Raw genomic sequence first — 23,790 nt, forward strand, 5'->3', positions numbered from 1 at the left:
GACAGACAGACCTTATTCCTAACATAGTGGTAGAAGGTGACAGCGGACAAACAGACAGACCTTATTCCTAACATAGTGATAGAAGGTGACAGTGGACAGACAGACCTTATTCCTAACATAGTGGTAGAAGGTGACAGCCGACAGACAGACAGACCTTATTCCTAACATAGTGGTAGAAGGTGACAGCAGACAGACCTTATTCCTAATATAGTGGTAGAAGGTGACAGCCGACAGACAGACCTTATTCCTAACATAGTGGTAGAAGGTGACAGCAGACAGACCTTATTCCTAACATAGTGGTAGAAGGTGACAGCAGACAGACAGACAGACCTTATTCCTAATATAGTGGTAGAAGGTGACAGCCGACAGACAGACAGACCTTATTCCTAACATAGTGGTAGAAGGTGACAGCAGACAGACATACCTTATTCCTAACATAGTGGTAGAAGGTGACAGTGGACAGACAGACCTTATTCCTAACATAGTGGTAGAAGGTGACAGCGGACAGACAGACCTTATTCCTAATATAGTGGTAGAAGGTGACAGCGGACAGACAGACAGACCTTATTCCTAACATAGTGGTAGAAGGTGACAGCAGACAGACAGACCTTATTCCTAACATAGTGGTAGAAGGTGACAGCGGACAGACAGACAGACCTTATTCCTAACATAGTGGTAGAAGGTGACAGTGGACAGACAGACAGACCTTATTCCTAACATAGTGGTAGAAGGTGACAGCAGACAGACAGACCTTATTCCTAACATAGTGGTAGAAGGTGACAGTGGACAGACAGACAGACCTTATTCCTAACATAGTGGTAGAAGGTGACAGCCGACAGACAGACCTTATTCCTAACATAGTGGTAGAAGGTGACAGTGGACAGACAGACAGACCTTATTGCTAACATAGTGGTAGAACGTGACAGCGGACAAACAGACAGACCTTATTCCTAACATAGTGGTAGAAGGTGACAGCCGACAGACAGACCTTATTCCTAACATAGTGGTAGAAGGTGACAGTGGACAGACAGACAGACCTTATTCCCAACATAGTGGTAGAAGGTGACAGTGGACAGACACAGACCTTATTCCTAACATAGTGGTAGAAGGTGACAGCCGACAGACAGACCTTATTCCTAACATAGTGGTAGAAGGTGACAGTGGACAGACAGACCTTATTCCTAACATAGTGGTAGAAGGTGACAGCCGACAGACAGACCTTATTCCTAACATAGTGGTAGAAGGTGACAGCCGACAGACAGACCTTATTCCTAACATAGTGGTAGAAGGTGACAGTTGACAGACAGACCTCATTCCTAACATAGTGGTAGAAGGTGACAGTGGACAGACAGACAGACCTTATTCCCAACATAGTGGTAGAAGGTGACAGTGGACAGACAGACAGACCTTATTCCTAACATAGTGGTAGAAGGTGACAGCGGACAGACAGACAGACCTTATTCCTAACATAGTGGTAGAAGGTGACAGCCGACAGACAGACCTTATTCCTAACATAGTGGTAGAAGGTGACAGCTGACAGACAGACCTTATTCCTAACATAGTGGTAGAAGGTGACAGTGGACAGACAGACAGACCTTATTCCCAACATAGTGGTAGAAGGTGACAGTGGACAGACAGACAGACAGACAGACCTTATTCCTAACATAGTGGTAGAACGTGACAGCGGACAGACAGACCTTATTCCTAACATAGTGGTAGAAGGTGACAGCCGACAGACAGACCTTATTCCTAACATAGTGGTAGAAGGTGACAGCCGACAGACAGACCTTATTCCTAACATAGTGGTAGAAGGTGACAGCTGACAGACAGACCTTATTCCCAACATAGTGGTAGAAGGTGACAGTGGACAGACAGACAGACCTTATTCCTAACATAGTGGTAGAAGGTGACAGCAGACAGACCTTATTCCTAATATAGTGGTAGAAGGTGACAGCAGACAGACCTTATTCCTAACATAGTGGTAGAAGGTGACAGCAGACAGACAGACAGACCTTATTCCTAATATAGTGGTAGAAGGTGACAGCCGACAGACAGACAGACCTTATTCCTAACATAGTGGTAGAAGGTGACAGCAGACAGACAGACCTTATTCCTAACATAGTGGTAGAAGGTGACAGCGGACAAACAGACAGACCATATTCCTAACATAGTGGTAGAAGGTGACAGCAGACAGACAGACCTTATTCCTAACATAGTGGTAGAAGGTGACAGCTGACAGACAGACCTTATTCCCAACATAGTGGTAGAAGGTGACAGTGGACAGACAGACAGACAGACCTTATTCCTAACATAGTGGTAGAAGGTGACAGCAGACAGACAGACCTTATTCCTAACATAGTGGTAGAAGGTGACAGCGGACAAACAGACAGACCATATTCCTAACATAGTGGTAGAAGGTGACAGCAGACAGACAGACCTTATTCCTAACATAGTGGTAGAAGGTGACAGTGGACAGACAGACAGACCTTATTCCTAACATAGTGGTAGAAGGTGACAGCTGACAGACAGACCTTATTCCTAACATAGTGGTAGAAGGTGACAGCGGACAGACAGACAGACCTTATTCCTAACATAGTGGTAGAAGGTGACAGTGGACAGACAGACCTTATTCCTAATATAGTGGTAGAAGGTGACAGCAGACAGACAGACAGACCTTATTCCTAACATAGTGGTAGAAGGTGACAGCAGACAGACAGACAGACCTTATTCCTAACATAGTGGTAGAAGGTGACAGCAGACAGACAGACAGACCTTATTCCTAACATAGTGGTAGAAGGTGACAGCAGACAGACAGACAGACCTTATTCCTAACATAGTGGTAGAAGGTGACAGCCGACAGACAGACCTTATTCCTAACATAGTGGTAGAAGGTGACAGCCGACAGACAGACCTTATTCCTAACATAGTGGTAGAAGGTGACAGCCGACAGACAGACCTTATTCCTAACATAGTGGTAGAAGGTGACAGCCGACAGACAGACCTTATTCCTAACATAGTGGTAGAAGGTGACAGCCGACAGACAGACCTTATTCCTAACATAGTGGTAGAAGGTGACAGCCGACAGACAGACCTTATTCCTAACATAGTGGTAGAAGGTGACAGCCGACAGACAGACCTTATTCCTAACATAGTGGTAGAAGGTGACAGCCGACAGACAGACCTTATTCCTAACATAGTGGTAGAAGGTGACAGCCGACAGACAGACCTTATTCCTAACATAGTGGTAGAAGGTGACAGCCGACAGACAGACCTTATTCCTAACATAGTGGTAGAAGGTGACAGCAGACAGACAGACAGACCTTATTCCTAACATAGTGGTAGAAGGTGACAGCAGACAGACAGACAGACCTTATTCCTAACATAGTGGTAGAAGGTGACAGCAGACAGACAGACCTTATTCCTAACATAGTGGTAGAAGGTGACAGCCGACAGACAGACAGACCTTATTCCTAACATAGTGGTAGAAGGTGACAGCCGACAGACAGACCTTATTCCTAACATAGTGGTAGAAGGTGACAGCCGACAGACAGACCTTATTCCTAACATAGTGGTAGAAGGTGACAGTGGACAGACAGACCTTATTCCTAACATAGTGGTAGAAGGTGACAGTGGACAGACAGACCTTATTCCTAACATAGTGGTAGAAGGTGACAGCCGACAGACAGACCTTATTCCTAACATAGTGGTAGAAGGTGACAGCCGACAGACAGACCTTATTCCTAACATAGTGGTAGAAGGTGACAGCCGACAGACAGACCTTATTCCTAATATAGTGGTAGAAGGTGACAGCCGACAGACAGACCTTATTCCTAACATAGTGGTAGAAGGTGACAGCGGACAGACAGACCTTATTCCTAACATAGTGGTAGAAGGTGACAGCGGACAGACAGACCTTATTCCTAACATAGTGGTAGAAGGTGACAGCAGACAGACAGACAGACCTTATTCCTAACATAGTGGTAGAAGGTGACAGCAGACAGACAGACAGACCTTATTCCTAACATAGTGGTAGAAGGTGACAGCCGACAGACAGACCTTATTCCTAACATAGTGGTAGAAGGTGACAGCCGACAGACAGACCTTATTCCTAATATAGTGGTAGAAGGTGACAGCGGACAGATGGATAGACCATATTCCTAATCTCCAACAGGTGTTTATCCCTGGCCTTTTCAGACCACTGAAACCACTACTGAAACGATAATACTGAATTAACCAGGGAAACCACTACTGAAACGATAATACTGAATTAACCAGGGAAACCCCTAACCCCTAAACCCTTACCCCTAACCCCCTAAACCCTTACCCCTAAACCCTTACCCCTAAACCCTTACCCCTAAACCCTTACCCCTAAACCCTTACCCCTTACCCCTTACCCCCTAACCCCTTACCCCTAACCCCCTAAACCCTAACCCCCTAAACCCTTACCCCTAACCCCCCAAACCCTAACCCCTAAACCCTTACCCCTAACCCCCTAAACCCTTACCCCTTACCCCTAACCGATTACCCCTAACCCCTAACCCCCTAAACCCTAACCCCCTAAGCAGCTTAACAACAAGCATATGGAGCTGTCGCCTATCTGTCCTCTTCCTCTACCCTTCCTCTTCATCAGCAGGCTGGGCTGCATCTCAAATGGCTCCCTAGGTTCTGGTCCCTTTTGGGCTCTGGGCTCAGCCATCAGACTGCTGAACACTTGAACTGGACGGACCACCTGCTCTGATTCTCTGCACCTTAGCACGCACACACACACACACACACATACACACACACACACACACAAGCTACAGACAGACACACACACACACACACGCATACCTTAACACACCTTAACGCACACACACACACACACACACACACACACACACACACACACACACACACACACACACACACACACACACACACACACACGCACACAAGCTACAGACACACATCACATCTGCTGCTTCCAGTCTCTTATTATTATTGTAAAATACTGCACAATTTGAACACTTTTCCAGACAATTCTCCCTTCCCCCAAAACATGTGTAAATATTTCACTATAAATCGTTCCTTCCAGTATTATACTTGAAAGGCTGGTAATGGCTCACATCAACACCATCATCCCAGAAACCCTGGACCCATTTCAATTCGTATACCGCCCGAAACAGATCCACAGAGGATGCAATCTCTATTGCAATCCACACTGCCTTCACCCACCTGGACAAAAGGTGCACCTATGTGAGAATGCTGTTCATTGACTACAGCTCAGTGTTCAACACCATAGTGCCCTCAAAGCTCATCACTAAGCTAAGGACCCTGGGACTGAACACCTCCCTCCTGCAACTGGATCCTGGACTTCCTGACGGGCCACCCCCAGGTGGTAAGGGTAGGTAACAACACATCCACCACGCTGATCCTCAACACGGGGGCCCCTCAGGGGCATGTGCTTAGTCCCCTCCTGTACTCCCTGTTCACCAACAACTGCGTGGCCAAACACAACTCCAACACCGTCATTAAGTTTGCTGACGACACCAAGTTGCTTGGCCTGATCACCGTCGATGATGAGGCAGCCTATAGGGAGGACGTCAGAGAGCTGGCCGTGTGGTGCCAGGATAACAACCTCTCCCTCAACGTCAGCAAGACAAAGGAGCTCATTGTGGACTACAGGAAATGGAGAGGCGAGCACGCCCCCATTCACATCGACAAGGCTGTAGTGGATTTGGGTCGAGAGCTTCAAGTTCCTCGATGTTCACATCACGAAGGAATTAACATGCTCCACACACACCAACACAGTCGTGAAGAGGGCATGTCAGTGCCTCTTCCCCCTCAGAAGGCTGTAAAAACTTGCCATGGGCTCTCAGATCCTCAAAGAGTTATACAGCTGCACCATCGAGAGCATCTTGACTGGCTGGATCACCACTTGGTACGGCAACTGCAAGGCGCTACAGAGGGTGGTGATACAGCCCAGTACATCACTGTGGCCGAGCTCCTTGCCATCCGGGACCTCTACACCAGGCGGTGTCAGAGGAAGGCCCACGAAAAAGTGTCAAAGACTCCAGGCACCCAAGTCATAGACTGTTCTCTCTGCTACCGCATGGCAAGCGGTACCAGTGCACCAAGTCTGAAAACAACAGGACCCTGAACAGCTTTTACTCCCAAACCATAAGACTACTAAACAATACTGCTACATAGCTAATCAAATGGCTACCCGAACTAACTGCACTAACTGTCTTGCACTGACTCTATACACACACACTGGACTCTACCCAACACACTCACACATACTGGACTCTACCCAACACACTCACACACACTGGACTCTACCCAACACACTCACACACACTGGACTCTACCCAACACACTCACACACACTGGACTCTACCCAACACACTCACACACACTGGACTCTACCCAACACACTCACACACACTGGACTCTACCCAACACACTCACACATACTGGACTCTACCCAACACACTCACACACACTGGACTCTACCCAACACACTCACACACACTGGACTCTACCCAACACACTCACACACACTGGACTCTACTCAACACACACACTGGACTCTACCCAACACACTCACACACACTGACACTGACATCCCAAACACACGCATACTGACGCCACACACCAACACACACACATTCACACACCAAATACGCTGCTGTTACTGTCTAGTATCTATCCTGTTGTCTAGTCACTTTACCCCTACCTACAGTATACTGCTGCTACTGTCTATTATCTATCCTTTACCCCTACCTACAGTATACTGCTGTTACTGTCTATTATCTATCCTTTACCCCTACCTACAGTATACTGCTGTTACTGTCTATTATCTATCCTTTACCCCTACCTACAGTATACTGCTGCTACTGTCTATTATCTATCCTTTACCCCTACCTACAGTATACTGCTGCTACTGTCTATTATCTATCCTTTACCCCTACCTACAGTATACTGCTGCTACTGTCTATTATCTATCCTATACCCCTACCTACAGTATACTGCTGCTACTGTCTATTATCTATCCTTTACCCCTACCTACAGTATACTGCTGTTACTGTCTATTATCTATCCTTTACCCCTACCTACAGTATACTGCTGTTACTGTCTATTATCTATCCTTTACCCCTACCTACAGTATACTGCTGTTACTGTCTATTATCTATCCTTTACCCCTACCTACTGTATACTGCTGTTACTGTCTATTATCTATCCTTTACCCCTACCTACAGTATACTGCTGTTACTGTCTATTATCTATCCTTTACCCCTACCTACAGTATACTGCTGTTACTGTCTATTATCTATCCTTTACGCCTACCTACAGTATACTACTGTTACTGTCTATTATCTATCCTTTACCCCTACCTACAGTATACTGCTGTTACTGTCTATTATCTATCCTTTATCCCTACCTACAGTATACTGCTGTTACTGTCTATTATCTATCCTTTACCCCTACCTACAGTATACTGCTGTTACTGTCTATTATCTATCCTTTACCCCTACCTACAGTATACTGCTGTTACTGTCTATTATCTATCCTTTATCCCTACCTACAGTATACTGCTGCTACTGTCTATTATCTATCCTTTACCCCTACCTACAGTATACTGCTGTTACTGTCTATTATCTATCCTTTACCCCTACCTACAGTATACTGCTGTTACTGTCTATTATCTATCCTTTACCCCTACCTACAGTATACTGCTGCTACTGTCTATTATCTATCCTTTACCCCTACCTACAGTATACTGCTGCTACTGTCTATTATCTATCCTTTACCCCTACCTACAGTATACTGCTGTTACTGTCTATTATCTATCCTTTACCCCTACCTACAGTATACTGCTGTTACTGTCTATTATCTATCCTTTACCCCTACCTACAGTATACTGCTGTTACTGTCTATTATCTATCCTTTACCCCTACCTACAGTATACTGCTGTTACTGTCTATTATCTATCCTTTACCCCTACCTACAGTATACTGCTGTTACTGTCTTATCTATCCTTTACCCCTACCTATAGTGCCTACGAAAGTATTCAGACCCCTTGACTTTAAAAAAGTTACAGGCTTATTCTATAATTTCTGGAGAAAAAAAAATCCTAATCAATCTGAACACAATACCCCATAATGACGAAGCAAAAATAGTTTTGTAAAAAATGTGCTAATTTATTACAAATAAAAAACTTAAATATCACATTTGTATAAGCATTCAGACCCTTTACTCAGTACTTTGTTGAAGCACCTTTGGCAGCGATTACAGCATTGAGTCTTCTTGGGTATGACGCTACAAGCTTGGCAGACCTGTATTTGGGGAGTTGCTCCCATTCTTCTCTGCAGATCCTCTCAAGCTCTGTCAGGTTGGATGTGGAACGTTGCTGCACAGCTATTGATCGGCTATGAAAAGCCAACTGACATTTACTCCTGAGGTGCTGACCTGTTGCACCCTCGACAACCACTGATATTATTATTATTTGACCGTGCTGGTCATCTATGAACATTTGAACATAACATCTTGTTATAATCTCCACCCGGCACAGCCAGATGATGACTGGCCACACCTCAGAGCCTGGTTCCCCTCTAGGTTTCTTCCTAGGTTCTGGCCTTTCTAGGGAGATTTTCCTAGCCACCGTGCTTCTACTTCTGCATTGCTTGCTGTTTGGGGTTTTAGGCTGGGTTTCTGTACAGCACTTTGAGATATCAGCTGGTGTAAGAAGGGCTTCATAAATACATTTGATTGATTGATTTTCAGGTCTCTCCAGAGATGCTTGATCGGGTTCATTTCCGGTCTCTGACTGGGCCACTCAGGGACATTTAGAGACTTGCCCCGAAACCACTCCTGCGTTGTCTTGGCTGTGTGTTTAGGGTCGTTGTTCTGTTGGAAGGTGAACCTTCGCCCCAGTCTGAGGTCCTGAGCGCTCCAAAGCAAGTTTTCACCAATGATCTCTCTTTACTTTGCTCTGTTCTTCTTTCCCTCAATCCTGACTAGTCTCCCAGTCCCTGCCACTGAAAAACATCCCCACAGCATGATGCTGCTGCCACCACCGTGCTTCACCGTAGGGATGGTGCCAGGTTTCCTCCAAACATGATGCTCGGCATTCAGGCCAAAGAGTTCAATCTTGGTTTCATCAGACCAGAGAATCTTGTTTCTCATGGTCTGAGAGTCCTTTAGGTCCCTTTTGGCAAACTCCAAGTGGGCTGTCATGTGCCTTTTACTGAGGAGTGGCTTCTGTTGTCACGCCCTGACCTTAGAGAGCCTTTTTTATGTCTCTATTTGGTTTGGTCAGGGTGTGATTTGGGTGGGCATTCTATGTCCTTTATTTCTATGATTTGGTTTTCTATGTTTTGGCCGGGTGTGGTTCTCAATCAGGGACAGCTGTCTATCGTTGTCTCTGATTGGGAATCATACTTAGGCAGCCCTTTTTCCCACCTGTGATTGTGGGTAGTTGACTTGTGTTAGTGGCACTATAGCCCTCGGAAGCTTCACGGTCGTTTATTTTGTTTCTTGTTTTGTTGGCGTCATTCCGTAATAAAGGAAAATGTACGCTCACCACGCTGCACTTTGATCTTCCTTCAACCACGGACGTGGTGGAGAGATGGTTGTCCTTCTGGAAGGTTCTCTCATCTCCACAGAGGAACTCTGGAGCTCTGTCAGAGAGTTATTCTATACTAGTATTCTTTATTAGCCCAGCACCTATGTTTTTAAGGATGTGCGTAGTACCACCAACTTTGTTCTGTCAGAGTGACCATCCCTGACCAAGGCCCTTCTCCTCTCATACTCTGTCAGAGTGACCATCAGGTTCTCGGTCACCTCCCTGACCAAGGCCCTTCTCCCCCGAGTGCTCAGTTTGTCTGGGCGGCCAGCTCTAGGAAGAGTCTTGGTGGTTCCAAACTTCTTCCATTTAAGAATGATGGAGGCCACTGTGTTCTTGGGGATGTTACTTTCTACTTCCTGTATATAGACATGGTGCTGTAGACATTTTTGATACCCTTCCCCAGATCTGTGCCTCGACACAATCCTGTCTCATAGCTCTACGGACAATTCCTTCGACCTCATGACTTTGGTTTTTGCTCTGACTTGCACTGTCAACTGTGGGACCTTATATAGACAGGTGTGTGCCTTTCCAAATCATGTTCAATCAATTGAATTTGCCACAGGTGGACTCCAATCAAGTTGTAGAAACATCTCAAGGATGATCAATGGAAACAGGATGCACCTGAGCTCAATTTGGAGTCTCATAGCAAAGGGTCTGAATACTTATGTAAATAAGGTGTTTCTCTTTTTATTTTGAATACATTTGCAAAAATTTCTAAAAACCTATTTTCACTTTGTCATTATGGGGAATTGTGTGTAGATTGATGAGGATTTTTTTTTTTCATCCATTTTAGAATAAGGCTGTAATGTAAGAAAATGTGGAAAAGTCAAGGGGTCTGAATACTTTCTGAAGGCACTGTATATATGCTCAAAGCTACCTCAATTATTGCGCACCCCTGCACATCGACTCGGTGCTGGTATTTTCTACTCCCTTTATATAGACATGGTACTTTCTACTTCCTGTATATAGACATGGTACTTTCTACTTCCTGTATATAGACATGGTACTTTCTACTTCCTGTAAATAGCCATGTTACTTTCTACTTCCTGTATATAGCCATGTTACCTTCTACTTCCTGTATATAGCCATGGTACTTTCTACTTCCTGTATATAAACATGGTACTTTCTACTTTCTGTAGGGCTTGTAAGGTCTCTTAAGTAAGCATTTCACGGTCATCAGAAAGAAAGGAGGACCAAGGCACTCTTCATATAATTCATTAAAATATCTGTATTTGTATGGCATGTTCAATGGAAAAGAAGTTTAAAACCTCTGACGCGTTTCAGCTGCATGGCCTTTGTCAGGGAATACAGGTCTACACATGTTGTATTAGGCGTACAGGTCTACACATGTTGTATTAGGCGTATGTAAGAAATACACTTTTTGATTTGATTAGTATTCAGCCATGTTACTTTTATTTGTTATTATTATTCGTTATTCACTGTGTATTTATTCCTCATGTCACTATATTAATTTGTTTATGTATTTAAAAAAAAAAATCTTTATCTTAACTCTGCATTTTTGGAAAAGGACCCATAAGTAAGCATTTAGTCTACACCTGTATGTGACAAATAGCATTTAGTCTACACCTGTATGTGACAAATAGCATTTAGTCTACACCTGTATGTGACAAATAGCATTTAGTCTACACCTGTATGTGACAAATAGCATTTAGTCTACACCTGTATGTGACAAATAGCATTTAGTCTACACCTGTATGTGACAAATAGCATTTAGTCTACACCTGTATGTGACAAATAGCATTTAGTCTACACCTGTATGTGACAAATAGCATTTAGTCTACACCTGTAGGTGACAAATAGCATTTAGTCTACACCTGTATGTGACAAATAGAATTTAGTCTACACCTGTAGGTGACAAATAGCATTTAGTCTACACCTGTATGTGACAAATAGCATTTGATTTGATTTATACTTGTGCTCAAATTTGTATTATTTTACTCTATTTATATAAAAAATGTTCTATTCTACTGAGCCATTTACTTTAAGTTCCTCGTCTTATATTTTATATGTTCTTATTGTTGTTTAGTTGTTGAGAAGGAACCTGCAAGTACCTCTCTCTGTTCTCTCTCTCTCGCTCTCTCTGGTCTCTCTGTTCTCTCGCTCTCCCACTGTTCTCTCAGTTCTCTCTCTGTCTCTCTCTCTCTCTCCCACTGTTCTCTCTGTTCTCTCTCTCTCTCTCTCTCTCCCACTGTTCTCTCTGTTCTCTCTCTATCTCAGTTCTCTCTCTCTCTCTCTCTATCTGTTCTCTCTCTCTCTCTCTGTTCTGTCTCTCTCTCTCTCTCTCTCTCTCGGTTCTCTCTCTCTCTGTTCTCTCTCTCTCTCTGTTCTCTCTTTCTCACACTCTCTCTCTCTCTCGCTCTCCTTAGGGCTTTCTGAAAGACTGTCCCAGCGGCAACCTGAACGTGGAGGAGTTCAAGAAGATCTACGCCAACTTCTTCCCGTACGGAGATGCCTCCAAGTTCGCCGAGCACGTCTTCCGAACGTTCGACACCAACAACGACGGAACCATCGACTTCCGGGAGTTCATCATTGCGCTGAGTGTCACGTCACGGGGAAAGCTGGAGCAGAAACTGAAGTGGGCCTTCAGCATGTATGACCTGGATGGGAATGGGTACATCAGCCGTGATGAGATGTTGGAGATCGTACAGGTGAGACATGGGATTTGTAGTCCTGGTGGAGGTCGTACAGGTGAGACGTGGGATTTGTAGTCCTGGCGGAGGTCGTACAGGTGAGACGTGGGATTTGTAGTCCTGGTGGAGGTCGTACAGGTGAGGAGGTCCACTTCAGTTTCTGCTCCAGTTTGCCCAGCTCGTTTAAGTAAGCAATGCTCAAGCTTGCCCAGCTCGTTTTAGTAACCTATGTTTCTCATTTAAATGTGGTTAAATACTTCCTCCTGGTTCCTCTCTGGGTTTCTTCCTAGGTTCCTGCCTTCTAGGTAGTTGCTCTTAGCCACCGTGCTTCTTCCTCTGCATTGCTTGCTCTTTGGGGTTTTAGGCCGGGTTTCTATACAGCACTTTGTGACATCAGCTGATGTGAAAAGGGATTCATAAATTACATTTGAAATTGATTGATTGATGAATAGACACACCAGTCATGATGAAGGGATGGAGATCCTAGAGGACAATAGACACACCAGTCATGATGAAGGGATGGAGATCCTACAGGACAATAGACACACCAGTCATGATGAAGGGATGGAGATCCTAGAGGACAATAGACACACCAGTCATGATGAAGGGATGGAGATCCTACAGGACAATAGACACACCAGTTATAATGAAGGGATGGAGATCCTACAGGACAATAGACACACCAGTCATGATGAAGGGATGGAGATCCTAGAGGACAATAGACACACCAGTCATGATGAAGGGATGGAGATCCTACAGGACAATAGACACACCAGTTATAATGAAGGGATGGAGATTATACAGGACAATAGACACACCAGTCATGATGAAGGGATGGAGATCCTACAGGACAATAGACACACCAGTCATGATGAAGGGATGGAGATCCTACAGGACAATGAAGAGATGGAGATCCTAGAGGACAATAGACACACCAGTCATGATGAAGGGATGGAGATCCTACAGGACAATAGACACACCAGTCATGATGAAGGGATGGAGATCCTAGAGGACAATAGACACACCAGTCATGATGAAGGGATGGAGATCCTACAGGACAATGAAGAGATGGAGATCCTACAGGACAATAGACACACCAGTCATGATGAAGGGATGGAGATCCTACAGGACAATAGACACACCAGTCATGATGAAGGGATGGAGATCCTACAGGACAATAGACACACCAGTCATGATGAAGGGATGGAGATCCTACAGGACGATAGACACACCAGTCATGATGAAGGGATGGAGATCCTACAGGACAATAGACACACCAGTCATGATGAAGGGATGGAGATCCTACAGGAGAAACAGAGAAAACAGTTTGGTTTTTTTTTGGGCTGAAATTGTTTAGCACTAAGATGGCAAATGTAACAGAGGTGAACTGTTCATTGCTAGCTTAGCCAACTGTAGCATTGTGTTGTCTCTACAAGCTGTACCAGCTGGGAATCCTGAACTACTTTTATGAACTTTTAGAGTACCGGTTGCATCCCAAATGGCACCCTAGTCCCTATATAGTGCACTACTTTTGACCAGAGCCCTATGGAACCCTATTCCCTATATAGTGCACTACTTTTCACTAGAGCCCATAGGGTGACAGACCCCACACATAATCAAGGACCCCCACACCCCCCCCCCAGCCACGAGCTGTTCACTCCCTTACTGTTGGCCAGATGGTAAGGGAGAAAACAGCTCGTACTTTCAAGTAGTAGATGTCCTGGATGGGTGACAGCACGGTCCCCAGTGATGTACTGGGCCGTCATCACCACCCGGTCTATGTGTCATTGGCCAGATTATCACGCAAAAAAAATAAAATAATGTAACTTTCCTAAAATAAGCCTTTTTTAAACCTGGGTGATTCCAGCTTTGTATTTAGATAGAAAGTAAAGTAGAATCTTGCAAGGCAGTGAGAGTGTTAACAGAATTATGTTTTCAACCCTCTGCCGTATGGCGTGAGACTAGTAGTGTCCCTTTTACTCTGAGAATTACCCGTCATTGACCATTTGGACATTCCGAAAATATACGGTACAAGAGTAAAGCTTTATATGTTTGTATTATAAACTGTGTGGTTCGAATCCTGAATGCTGATTGGCTGAGAACAGTGGTATATGAGACCATATACCACGGGTGTGTGACAAAAACATATTTTTACTGCTCTAATTACGTTGGTAACCAGTTTATAATAGCAATAAGGCACCTCTGGGGTTTGTGGTATCTGGCCAATATACCACGGCTAAGGACTATCCAGGCACTCCGCATCACCTCGTACCTAAGAACAGCCCTTAGCCGTGGTATATTGGCCATATACCACACCCCTTCAGGCCATATTGCTTAAATATACTACTATCCTACTGTATTAAAACATTTAGCCTTAAAATGAACCCAAAAGCATGTCAACAACTAGTTTAACAGCTGCAACCACGGTAAACGTAATCTGTTTATTGTACACTATCGGTCAAACGTTTTAAAGGGTTTTTCTTTATTTTTACTATTTTCTACATTGTAGAATAATAGTGAAGAAATCAAAACTATAAAATAACACATATGGAATCATGTAGTAACCAAAAAAGTGTTAAACAAATCAAAATATATTTTATGTTGGAGATTCTTCTAAGTAGCCACCCTTTGCCTTGATGACAGCTTTGCACACTCTTGTTGTGATGTCTTCACTAATATTCTACAATGTATTAAAATAGTAAAAATTAAGAAAAAACCTTGAATGACTAGGTGTTCTAGAACTTTTGACCAGTAGTGTATGACTATCGAACTGTACTGAAAGCTTTAACCTTAAGGAACCTCATCGCTTGATCCGTTTAACTACATCCATTATCTTACTGCTACAACTGTACTAAAAGCTTTAACCTCTCTAGGGTATGTGGGACGGTAGCGTCCCACCTCGTCAACAGCCAATGAAACTGCAGGGCGCCAAATTCAAAACAACAGAAATCCCATAATTTAAATTCCTCAAGCATACAAGTATTTTACACCATTTTAAAGATAGACTTGTTGTAAATCCAGCCAAAGTCTCCGATTTCAAAAAGGTTTTACGACGAAAGCACACCAAACGATTATGTAAGGTATGAGCGAAGTCACAGAAAAAGACAGCCATTTTTCCAGCTAAAGAGAGCAGTAACAAAAAGCAGAAATAGAGATCAAATTAATCACTAACCTTTGATGATCATCAGATGACACTCATAGGACTTCATGTTACACAATACATGTATTTTTTGTTCGGTAAAGTTCATATTTATATCCAAAAATCTGAGTTTAGGCAAGACGCTATTGTATCACTTGGCAAAAAGCCTGAGAAAATGCAGAGCGCCAAATTAATATTAATTACTATGAAAATTACTATAAAATCAAACTTTCATTAAATCACACATGAAAGATACCAAATTAAAGCTACACTGGTTGTGAATCCAGCCAACGTGTCAGAATTCAAATATGCTTTTCGGCGAAAGCATACGATGCTATTATCTGAGGATAGCACAATAGTAAACAAAGAGAGAGAAGCATATTTCAAGCCTGCAGGCGCGACACAAAACGCAGAAATAAAAATATAATTCATGCTTTACCTTTGACGAGCTTCTGTTGTTGGCACTCCAATATGTCCCATAAACATCACAAATGGTCCATTTATTTGGCGCGTTTGATCCAGAAAAACACCGCTTCCAACTTGCTCAAACGTGACGACAAAATATCTCAAAGGTTTGAGTTTGAGTTTATTTTTATTTTTACAGGGACAGTGCACATTAATCAACGTTTCAGTAAAAGTGCCGGTTTTAGCCAGCCGGCTAATTTTCAACCGCAGTCCCTGGGCAGGTTATTAAAAACAATTACAATATAGACAATAGCAACATAGAACAAGCAAGACATAGCAACATAGGACAGGTTACCTGTAAACTTTGCCAAAAAATGTCAAACTACTTTTGTAATATAACTTTAGGTATTTTTTAACGTTAATAATCGATAAAATTGAAGACGGGATGATCTGTGTTCAATACAGGATTAAAACGAAATGTAGCATGCCTTTTGGACATGCACTTCAATCAAACACGACACCTGGAGTGACTCGACTTCAAGATGGCCGTATTTCTTCATTACACAAAGGAATAACCTCAACCTATTTCTCAAGACTGTTGACATCTAGTGGAAGCCGTAGGAACTGCAAGCAATTCGCTTAGAAATCTGGTTTCCCAATGAAAGCTCATTGAAAAGACACTGACCTCAAAAAGAAAAAAATCTGAATGGTTTGTCCTCGGGGTTTCGCCTGCTAAATAAGTTCTGTTTACTCACAGACATGATTCAAACAGTTTTAGAAACTTCAGAGTGTTTTCTATCCAAATCTACTAATAATATGCATATCTTATCTCCTGGGGATGAGTAGCTGGCAGATGAATTTGGGTATGCTTTTCATCCAAACGTGAAAATGCCGCCCCCTACCCTAGAGAAGTTAACCTTAAGGAACCTCATCGCTTGATCGGTTTAACTACATCCACCATCTTACTGCTACAACTGTACTAAAATAAAAACGTTCACCTCAAACCATCCCTGTATAAGGGATTAGGACTAATGCTGTCATATGGTAAAACATCTGGACAAACAATGCAAAGGATTCTCAGATTGACAGATAGAAGTGAAGAAGTCTGCCCCCTAGTGGGGAGATTGTTTGCTGCACAATCCAATAGAAGGAACGGCTGAGCGTTGCATAGTTTGCTGTCAGCATGGTTGTTAGAGATGCTAGTGTCAAGTGGTGGAAAGTGACTGATTCTTAGGATCTAGGTTGAGCAGGCAGAGTGAAGTAGAGACCAAACACAACAGGACCAGGGTCAGCAGTTAATACAGAATTTGGGTATGGTTAGTCATTCTTCAGCTGGCTCAGGGAACATCTTACACACCGTTTAAAATGACACTAACGGAACAATCAAAGGAGCTAAAAAGACAGGGGAAGTTGTTCCGAACAGGAAGGCAGGCATCCATATTGTCTCCCTCATCCATCCATTTTCCCCAAATGCTCCCCAGAAACAAACCACGCCTCTGAACTGCAGCCCCTCGTGTGGGTGGCCACACCTCAAACAGAGAGAAACACAACAAAATAAACAACTAATTTGTCAATTGAACCAATGACATTTCTGTCTTGATTGTAACCCACTGGGCACAGACGTCAATTCAAAGTCTATTCTGCATTGGTTCAACTTAATTTCATTGAAATGACGTATAAACAACATTGATTCAATCCAGTGTGTGCCCAATGGGAAGGCAATTAGCCACACCTGTGACATCAGCATTGTTTCGTTAGCTGGCCAGTAAAGAGGTTACGTAGGGTTGGTCATGAATATTTTGGGGCGGGAATTACAGTGTTGTGTGTTCTTTCGAGTTTTTGTTGTAACTGGGAAGTCTTTACCAGTTTAGCTGAGGAGACAGTTACAAGAGAGAGTGAGGAAGAGACAGATTGGGGTACATAGATATAGGGAAAGTTTGATAAAGAGAATGAGAACGGGTGGAGAGAATAGATGGGTCTGTATTGTACTGAGAGCAGTATGGTTGCAAGCGCTGTGTGTTCCAGGATTAGTGAGTTAAATTTAACCAGGGTTTATCCCTGAGTATGCAGAATACTGGGATTATCCCCTGGCTCACTGAGGTTCTGCTCTGGTGAATGAGAGGAGGAGAGACGGAGGAGAGGAGAGGGAGGGGAGAGGAGAGGAGGAGAGAGAGGGGAGAGGAGGAGAGAGAGAGGAAATAAGAAAAGGAGAGAGGAGAAGGGAGAGGGAGGCAAGGAGAGGAAGAGATGAGAGGAGAGGGAGAGGCCAAGATATTATCACTGAGGATGGTGGGATGGAGAGAGAGAGAGATGGATGAGGGGTGATGAAAGGGGTGGAGAGAGAGAGAGAGATGGATGAGGGGTGATGAAGGGGGTAGAGATGGATGAGGGGTGATGAAGGGGTGGAGAGCGAGAGAGATGGATGAGGGGTGATGAAGGGGGTGGAGAGAGAGAGATGGATGGATGAGGGGTGATGAAGGGGGTGGAGAGAGAGAGAGATGGATGAGGGGTGATGAAGGGTGTGGAGAGAGAGAGAGATGGATGAGGGGTGATGAAGGGTGTGGAGAGAAAGAGAGCTAGCTATAGAGAGAGAGGGAGAAGGGAGTTACATTGTAAACAGTGGAGAGGGTGAAAAGCTTCAAGTTACTCTGAGTGCAGATCACTGGACAACCTGAAATGTTCCATTCACGCAGACAGTGTGTTGAAGAAGGCGCAACAGCTACTCTTCAACCTCAGGAGGCTGAAGAAATTATGCTTGGCCCCAAAGACCCTCAGAAACTCTTCTATAGAAGCACCATTGAGAGCATCCTGTCGGGCTGTATCACCGCCTGGTACGGCAATTGCACTGTCTGCTCTCCAGAGGTTGGTGTGATCAGCCCAACTCATCACCGGAGGCACACCGTCCGCTCTCCAGAGGGTGGTGTGATCAGCCCAACTCATCACCGGAGGCACACCGTCCGCTCTCCAGAGGGTGGTGTGATCAGCCCAACTCATCACCGGAGGCACACTTCCTGCTCTTCAGAGGGTGGTGTGATCAGCCCAACTCATCACCGGAGGCACACCGTCCGCTCTCCAGAGGGTGGTGTGATCAGCCCAACTCATCACCGGAGACACACTGCCTGCTCTTCAGAGGGTGGTGTGATCAGCCCAACTCATCACCGGAGACACACTGCCTGCTCTCCAGAGGGTGGTGTGATCAGCCCAACTCATCACCGGAGGCACACCGTCCGCTCTCCAGAGGGTGGTGTGATCAGCCCAACTCATCACCGGAGGCACACTGCCTGCCCTCCAGGTATCTACAGCACTCGGTGTCACAGGAAGGCGAAGTAGATCATCAAGGACCTCAGCCACCCGAGCCACGGCCTGTTCACCCCTCTACCATCTAGAAGATTATCAAGGACCTCAGCCACCCGAGCCACGGCCTGTTCACCCCGCTACCATCTAGAAGATTATCAAGGACCTCAGCCACCCGAGCCACGGCCTGTTCACCCCGCTACCATCTAGAAGATTATCAAGGACCTCAGCCACCCGAGCCACGGCCTGTTCACCCTGCTACCATCTAGAAGATTATCAAGGACCTCAGCCACCCGAGCCACGGCCTGTTCACCCTGCTACCATCTAGAAGATCATCAAGGACCTCAACCAGCCGAGCCACGGCCTGTTCACCCCGCTACCATCTAGAAGATTATCAAGGACCTCAGCCACCCGAGCCACGGCCTGTTCACCCCGCTACCATCTAGAAGATTATCAAGGACCTCAGCCACCCGAGCCACGGCCTGTTCACCCTGCTACCATCTAGAAGATCATCAAGGACCTCAACCAGCCGAGCCACGGCCTGTTCACCCTGCTACCATCTAGAAGATTATCAAGGACCTCAGCCACCCGAGCCACGGCCTGTTCACCCTGCTACCATCTAGAAGATTATCAAGGACCTCAGCCACCCGAGCCATGGCCTGTTCACCCCGCTACCATCTAGAAGATTATCAAGGACCTCAGCCACCCGAGCCACGGCCTGTTCACCCCGCTACCATCTAGAAGGAGGAGGTGTGGACCCTGTACAGGTGCATCAAAGCTGGGACAGAGAGACTGATAAACAGCTTCTATCTCCATGCCATCAGACTGTTAAACAGTCACCACTAGCCAGCCTCCGCCCGGTACCCTGCCCTGAACCTCAGACACTTAAACTAGCGGGTTACCACCCGGTACTCTACCCTGCACCTTAGAGACTGCTGCCCTATGTACATAGTCATGTAACACTGGTTTACACAGTGTTTTACCCAATTCATATGTATAATGTATATACTGTATTCTAGTCAAGGCCTATCCTATTTAACTATTGCTATTACTATCCTACACTCACTGGCCAGCTTATCAGGTACACCACTCCGTTCACCGAAAACGATCACTCCTACAGACTGTGAGTCACATGTCCGTAGTTACTCATTAAAACAGGCAGACAGGCAGACAGGCAGACAGGCAGACAGGAATTCACTTACTGTTCATTTGAACGTTAGAATGGGCAAAACTAGTGACCTAAGCGACGTTGAGCGTGGGAGGATCCAGGACCTCAGAAACAGCTGCCTTCCTGGACTTTTCATGCACGCCACTGTCGAGGGTTTCCTGAGAACGGGGCGACAAACAAACAACATCCAGTCAGCGGCGAAAACAGCTAATTGTCGAGAATGGCAAGAATCGGGCAAGCTAACAGACGGGCAACAAACAGGACAATAACGCCGCAGTACAACAGTGATGTGCAGAACGGCATCTCAGAACTCGTTGATCCTCGTCACGGATTGGCTATTTGCAGCAGACGACCACACCGGGGTTCCACTTCTATCAGCTAAAAACAAGAAGAAGCTGCTCCCTCCCTCTCCCTCTCTCCCTCTCTCTCTTTCCCTCTCCCTACCTCCCTCCCTCTCACTCTCTCTTTCCCTCTCCCTACCTCCCTCTCCCTACCTCTCTCACTCTCTCTTTCCCTCTCCCTACCTCCCTCTCCCTACCTCTCTCCCTCTCCCTACCTACCTCCCTCTCCCTACCTCTCTCACTCTCTCTTTCCCTCTCCCTACCTCCCACTCCCTACCTCTCTCCCTCTCCCTACCTACCTCCCTCTCCCTACCTCTCTCCCTCTCTCTTTTCCTCTCCCTACCTCCATCCCTCTCCCTACCTCCCTCCCTCACCCTACCTCTCTCCCTACCTACCTCCCTCTCCCTACCTCTCTCCCTCTCTCTTTCCCTCTCCCTACCTCTCTCCCTCTCTCCCTCCCTCTCCCTACCTACCTCCCTCTCCATACCTCTCTCCCTCTCTCTTTCCCTCTCCCTACCTCTCTCCCTCTCCCTACCTACCTCCCTCTCCCTACCTCTCTCCCTCTCTCTTTTCCTCTCCCTACCTCCATCCCTCTCCCTACCTCCCTCCCTCTCTCCCTCTCTCTTTTCCTCTCCCTACCTCCATCCCTCTCCCTACCTCCCTCCCTCTCCCTACCTCTCTCCCTCTCTCTTTCCCTCTCCCTACCTCCCTCCCTCTCCCTACCTCTCTCCCTCTCTCTTTCCCTTTCCCTACCTCCCTCTCCCTACCTACCTCCCTCTCCCTCCCTCTCTCCCTCTCTCGTTCCCTCTCCCTACCTCCCTCCCTCTCTCCCTCCCTCCCTACCTCCCTCCCTCTCCATATCTACATACCTCCCTCTCCCTATCTACATACCTCCCTCTCCCTCCCTCTTTCCCCCTCCCTACCTCCCCCCTCTCCCTATCTACCTCCCTCCCTCTCCCTCCCTCCCTCCCTCGCTCTCCCTCTCCATCTCCCTACCTACCTTCCTCTCCCTACCCCTCTCCCTCTCTTTCTCCCTCTCCCTACCTCCATCCCTCTCCCTACCTCCATCCCTCTCCCTACCTACCTCCCTCTCTTTCTCCCTCTCCCTACCTCCCTTCCTCTCCCTACTTCCCTCGCTTACTTGCTCCCTCCCTCTCTCCTTAGGCCATTTATAAGATGGTGTCATCTGTGATGAAGATGCCGGAGGATGAGGCCACGCCGGAGAAGAGAACAGACAAGATCTTCAGACAGATGGACCTCAATAATGATGGTGAGAGAGGGAGGGGACAAGGGATGGGGGAGAATTGGGTGGGGATCACTGTCATGTTACAGTTTTGAGAGTGTCTGAGCAGTATTTGTCTGAGTATTACAATTCTTCCCTTTACTCTCTTTCTATTCCTGTTCTCCTATCGCTTTCTCTTCCCCCTCTCTGTTCCCCTTTTAACATTCCCCTCCCTGTATCGTTTTTCCTTTCCTCTCTCTCTCTCTCTCTCTCTCTCTCTCTCTCTCTCTCTCTCTCTCTCTCTCTCTCTCTCTCTCTCTCTCTCTCTCTCTCTCTCTCTCTCTCTCTCTCTCTCTCTCTCTCTCTCTCTCTCTCTCTCTCTCTCTCTCTCTCTCTCTCTCTCTCTCTCTCTCTCTCTCTCTCTCTCTCTCTTTCCCTCCATCCCCCCCAGGTAAACTGTCTCTGGAAGAGTTCATTAAAGGGGCTAAAAGTGACCCCTCCATCGTGCGTCTGTTACAGTGTGACCCCAGCTCCGCCTCCCAGTTCTAACCCCGCCCACCTGGCCTGCCACGCCCACCCTGATTGCTATGGAAATAGTAACTCCAATTAGTTTATGATGGTTCTCATCACTCATATATTTTTGGTGTACAAGATGGGGGAAGAGTTTTAAAAGGAGATAAAGCAAAAATCATGATCATTTTACTTAACCTTTTTTTTTTAAAGGAAAGAAGGGGCATGCATACATTATTATTCAGAAGATGATACGACAACTGAGAATACAAAAAACAAGCCGTTGTCCGATGTGTTTTACTGTCTCTCTCTGGGTCCGGAAGGATGGAATTCTGGAAGAATGGGATGGAATTCTGGAAGAACGGGATGGAATTCCACTGAGCTCCGCTGCCTCACATCGTCAGAAAGTCCGTCTGCCATTTTTACAGTCTGTTTATTATGGGGAAGAAAATGAAGGGAACATTCCATCCTGAGAACCATGCATGGGCCATCTGTGTTCTAATCATTCTGTTCCATAGATTCTGTTTCCCTCCAATTAAGGCACAGCTCCTCCAATCCTCTTCCACTTTTATATCCATATTTATGTGTATATACATGTGTATATGACATTATACGAAATGAATAGGCAAGTATATATATCTGTCTTTATAACTCTTGTTGCATTCAGAAGGCAGTATCATGTAGATGTTTTATTTGCTCTGATCCGATATGGGAATTGCCTAACCGTTTGTTCATAGAGGGAACATGGGACCGGGACAGGAAGTTGTGATCTTTCTGATATGTGATCTTTCACTGCGGAAAAGAAAGCTGTTGAAGACCCCATTGGGTTTTTAATACTGATGTACTTAAATGTATTGTTATATTGATTCATTTAAATGTTTTATTGTTATTATTTTTTTGTACATAATATTGTTTTCCTCATGTTGTTTACTTGTATTTATTTATTTTCATTATTGTGGTTTTAATTTGATTTGTCATTGAAGATGATTATGACACAGTACTGGAGAGGAATCGTTGGAAAGAAAAAAAGAAAGAAATGATAATGACTTGTCTTTGGAATCCGTCCGTCACATGTGGACAAATGACTTGTCTTTGGAAACCGTCCGTCACATGTGGACAATGACTTGTCTTTGGAAACCGTCCGTCACATATGGACAATGACTTGTCTTTGGAAACCGTCCGTCACATATCTGTCCAAGATGGAATGTTGAGATTCCAAAATTTGGCATTGGAAGGGAAAAATTGGAAAATTCTAGAATATTTATATCAGGTGATTCCATAATGCATTTGATCAATGAAACCAGTAGCAACACATCATATAATTTGAGTCTCCACAAGTGTATGCATGCATGTATGTGTGTGTATGTCTGAGTGTGTGTATGTGTATGTTTTTGTGTGCATGTGTGTATAGTATGCATGTGTACGGTTTGTGTGCATGTCCAGGCTT

General features: G+C 45.3%; 1 protein-coding gene across 1 annotated transcript in view; it reads left to right on the plus strand.

The window, feature by feature from the left end:
• LOC120022693 (hippocalcin-like protein 1) overlaps positions 1 to 22,382 on the plus strand; it is a 33,204-nt gene extending 10,822 nt beyond the window's left edge. The window contains exons 2-4 of the mRNA XM_038966676.1: positions 12,001 to 12,282; positions 21,776 to 21,881; positions 22,285 to 22,382. Coding sequence (XP_038822604.1) covers positions 12,001 to 12,282; positions 21,776 to 21,881; positions 22,285 to 22,382 — 486 coding nt within the window. The remainder of the gene's footprint in view (positions 1 to 12,000; positions 12,283 to 21,775; positions 21,882 to 22,284) is intronic.
• Positions 22,383 to 23,790: the final 1,408 nt, after the last annotated feature.

The sequence above is a fragment of the Salvelinus namaycush genome, chromosome 27, assembly GCF_016432855.1.
Source record: "Salvelinus namaycush isolate Seneca chromosome 27, SaNama_1.0, whole genome shotgun sequence".
Lineage (NCBI taxonomy): Eukaryota > Metazoa > Chordata > Actinopteri > Salmoniformes > Salmonidae > Salvelinus > Salvelinus namaycush.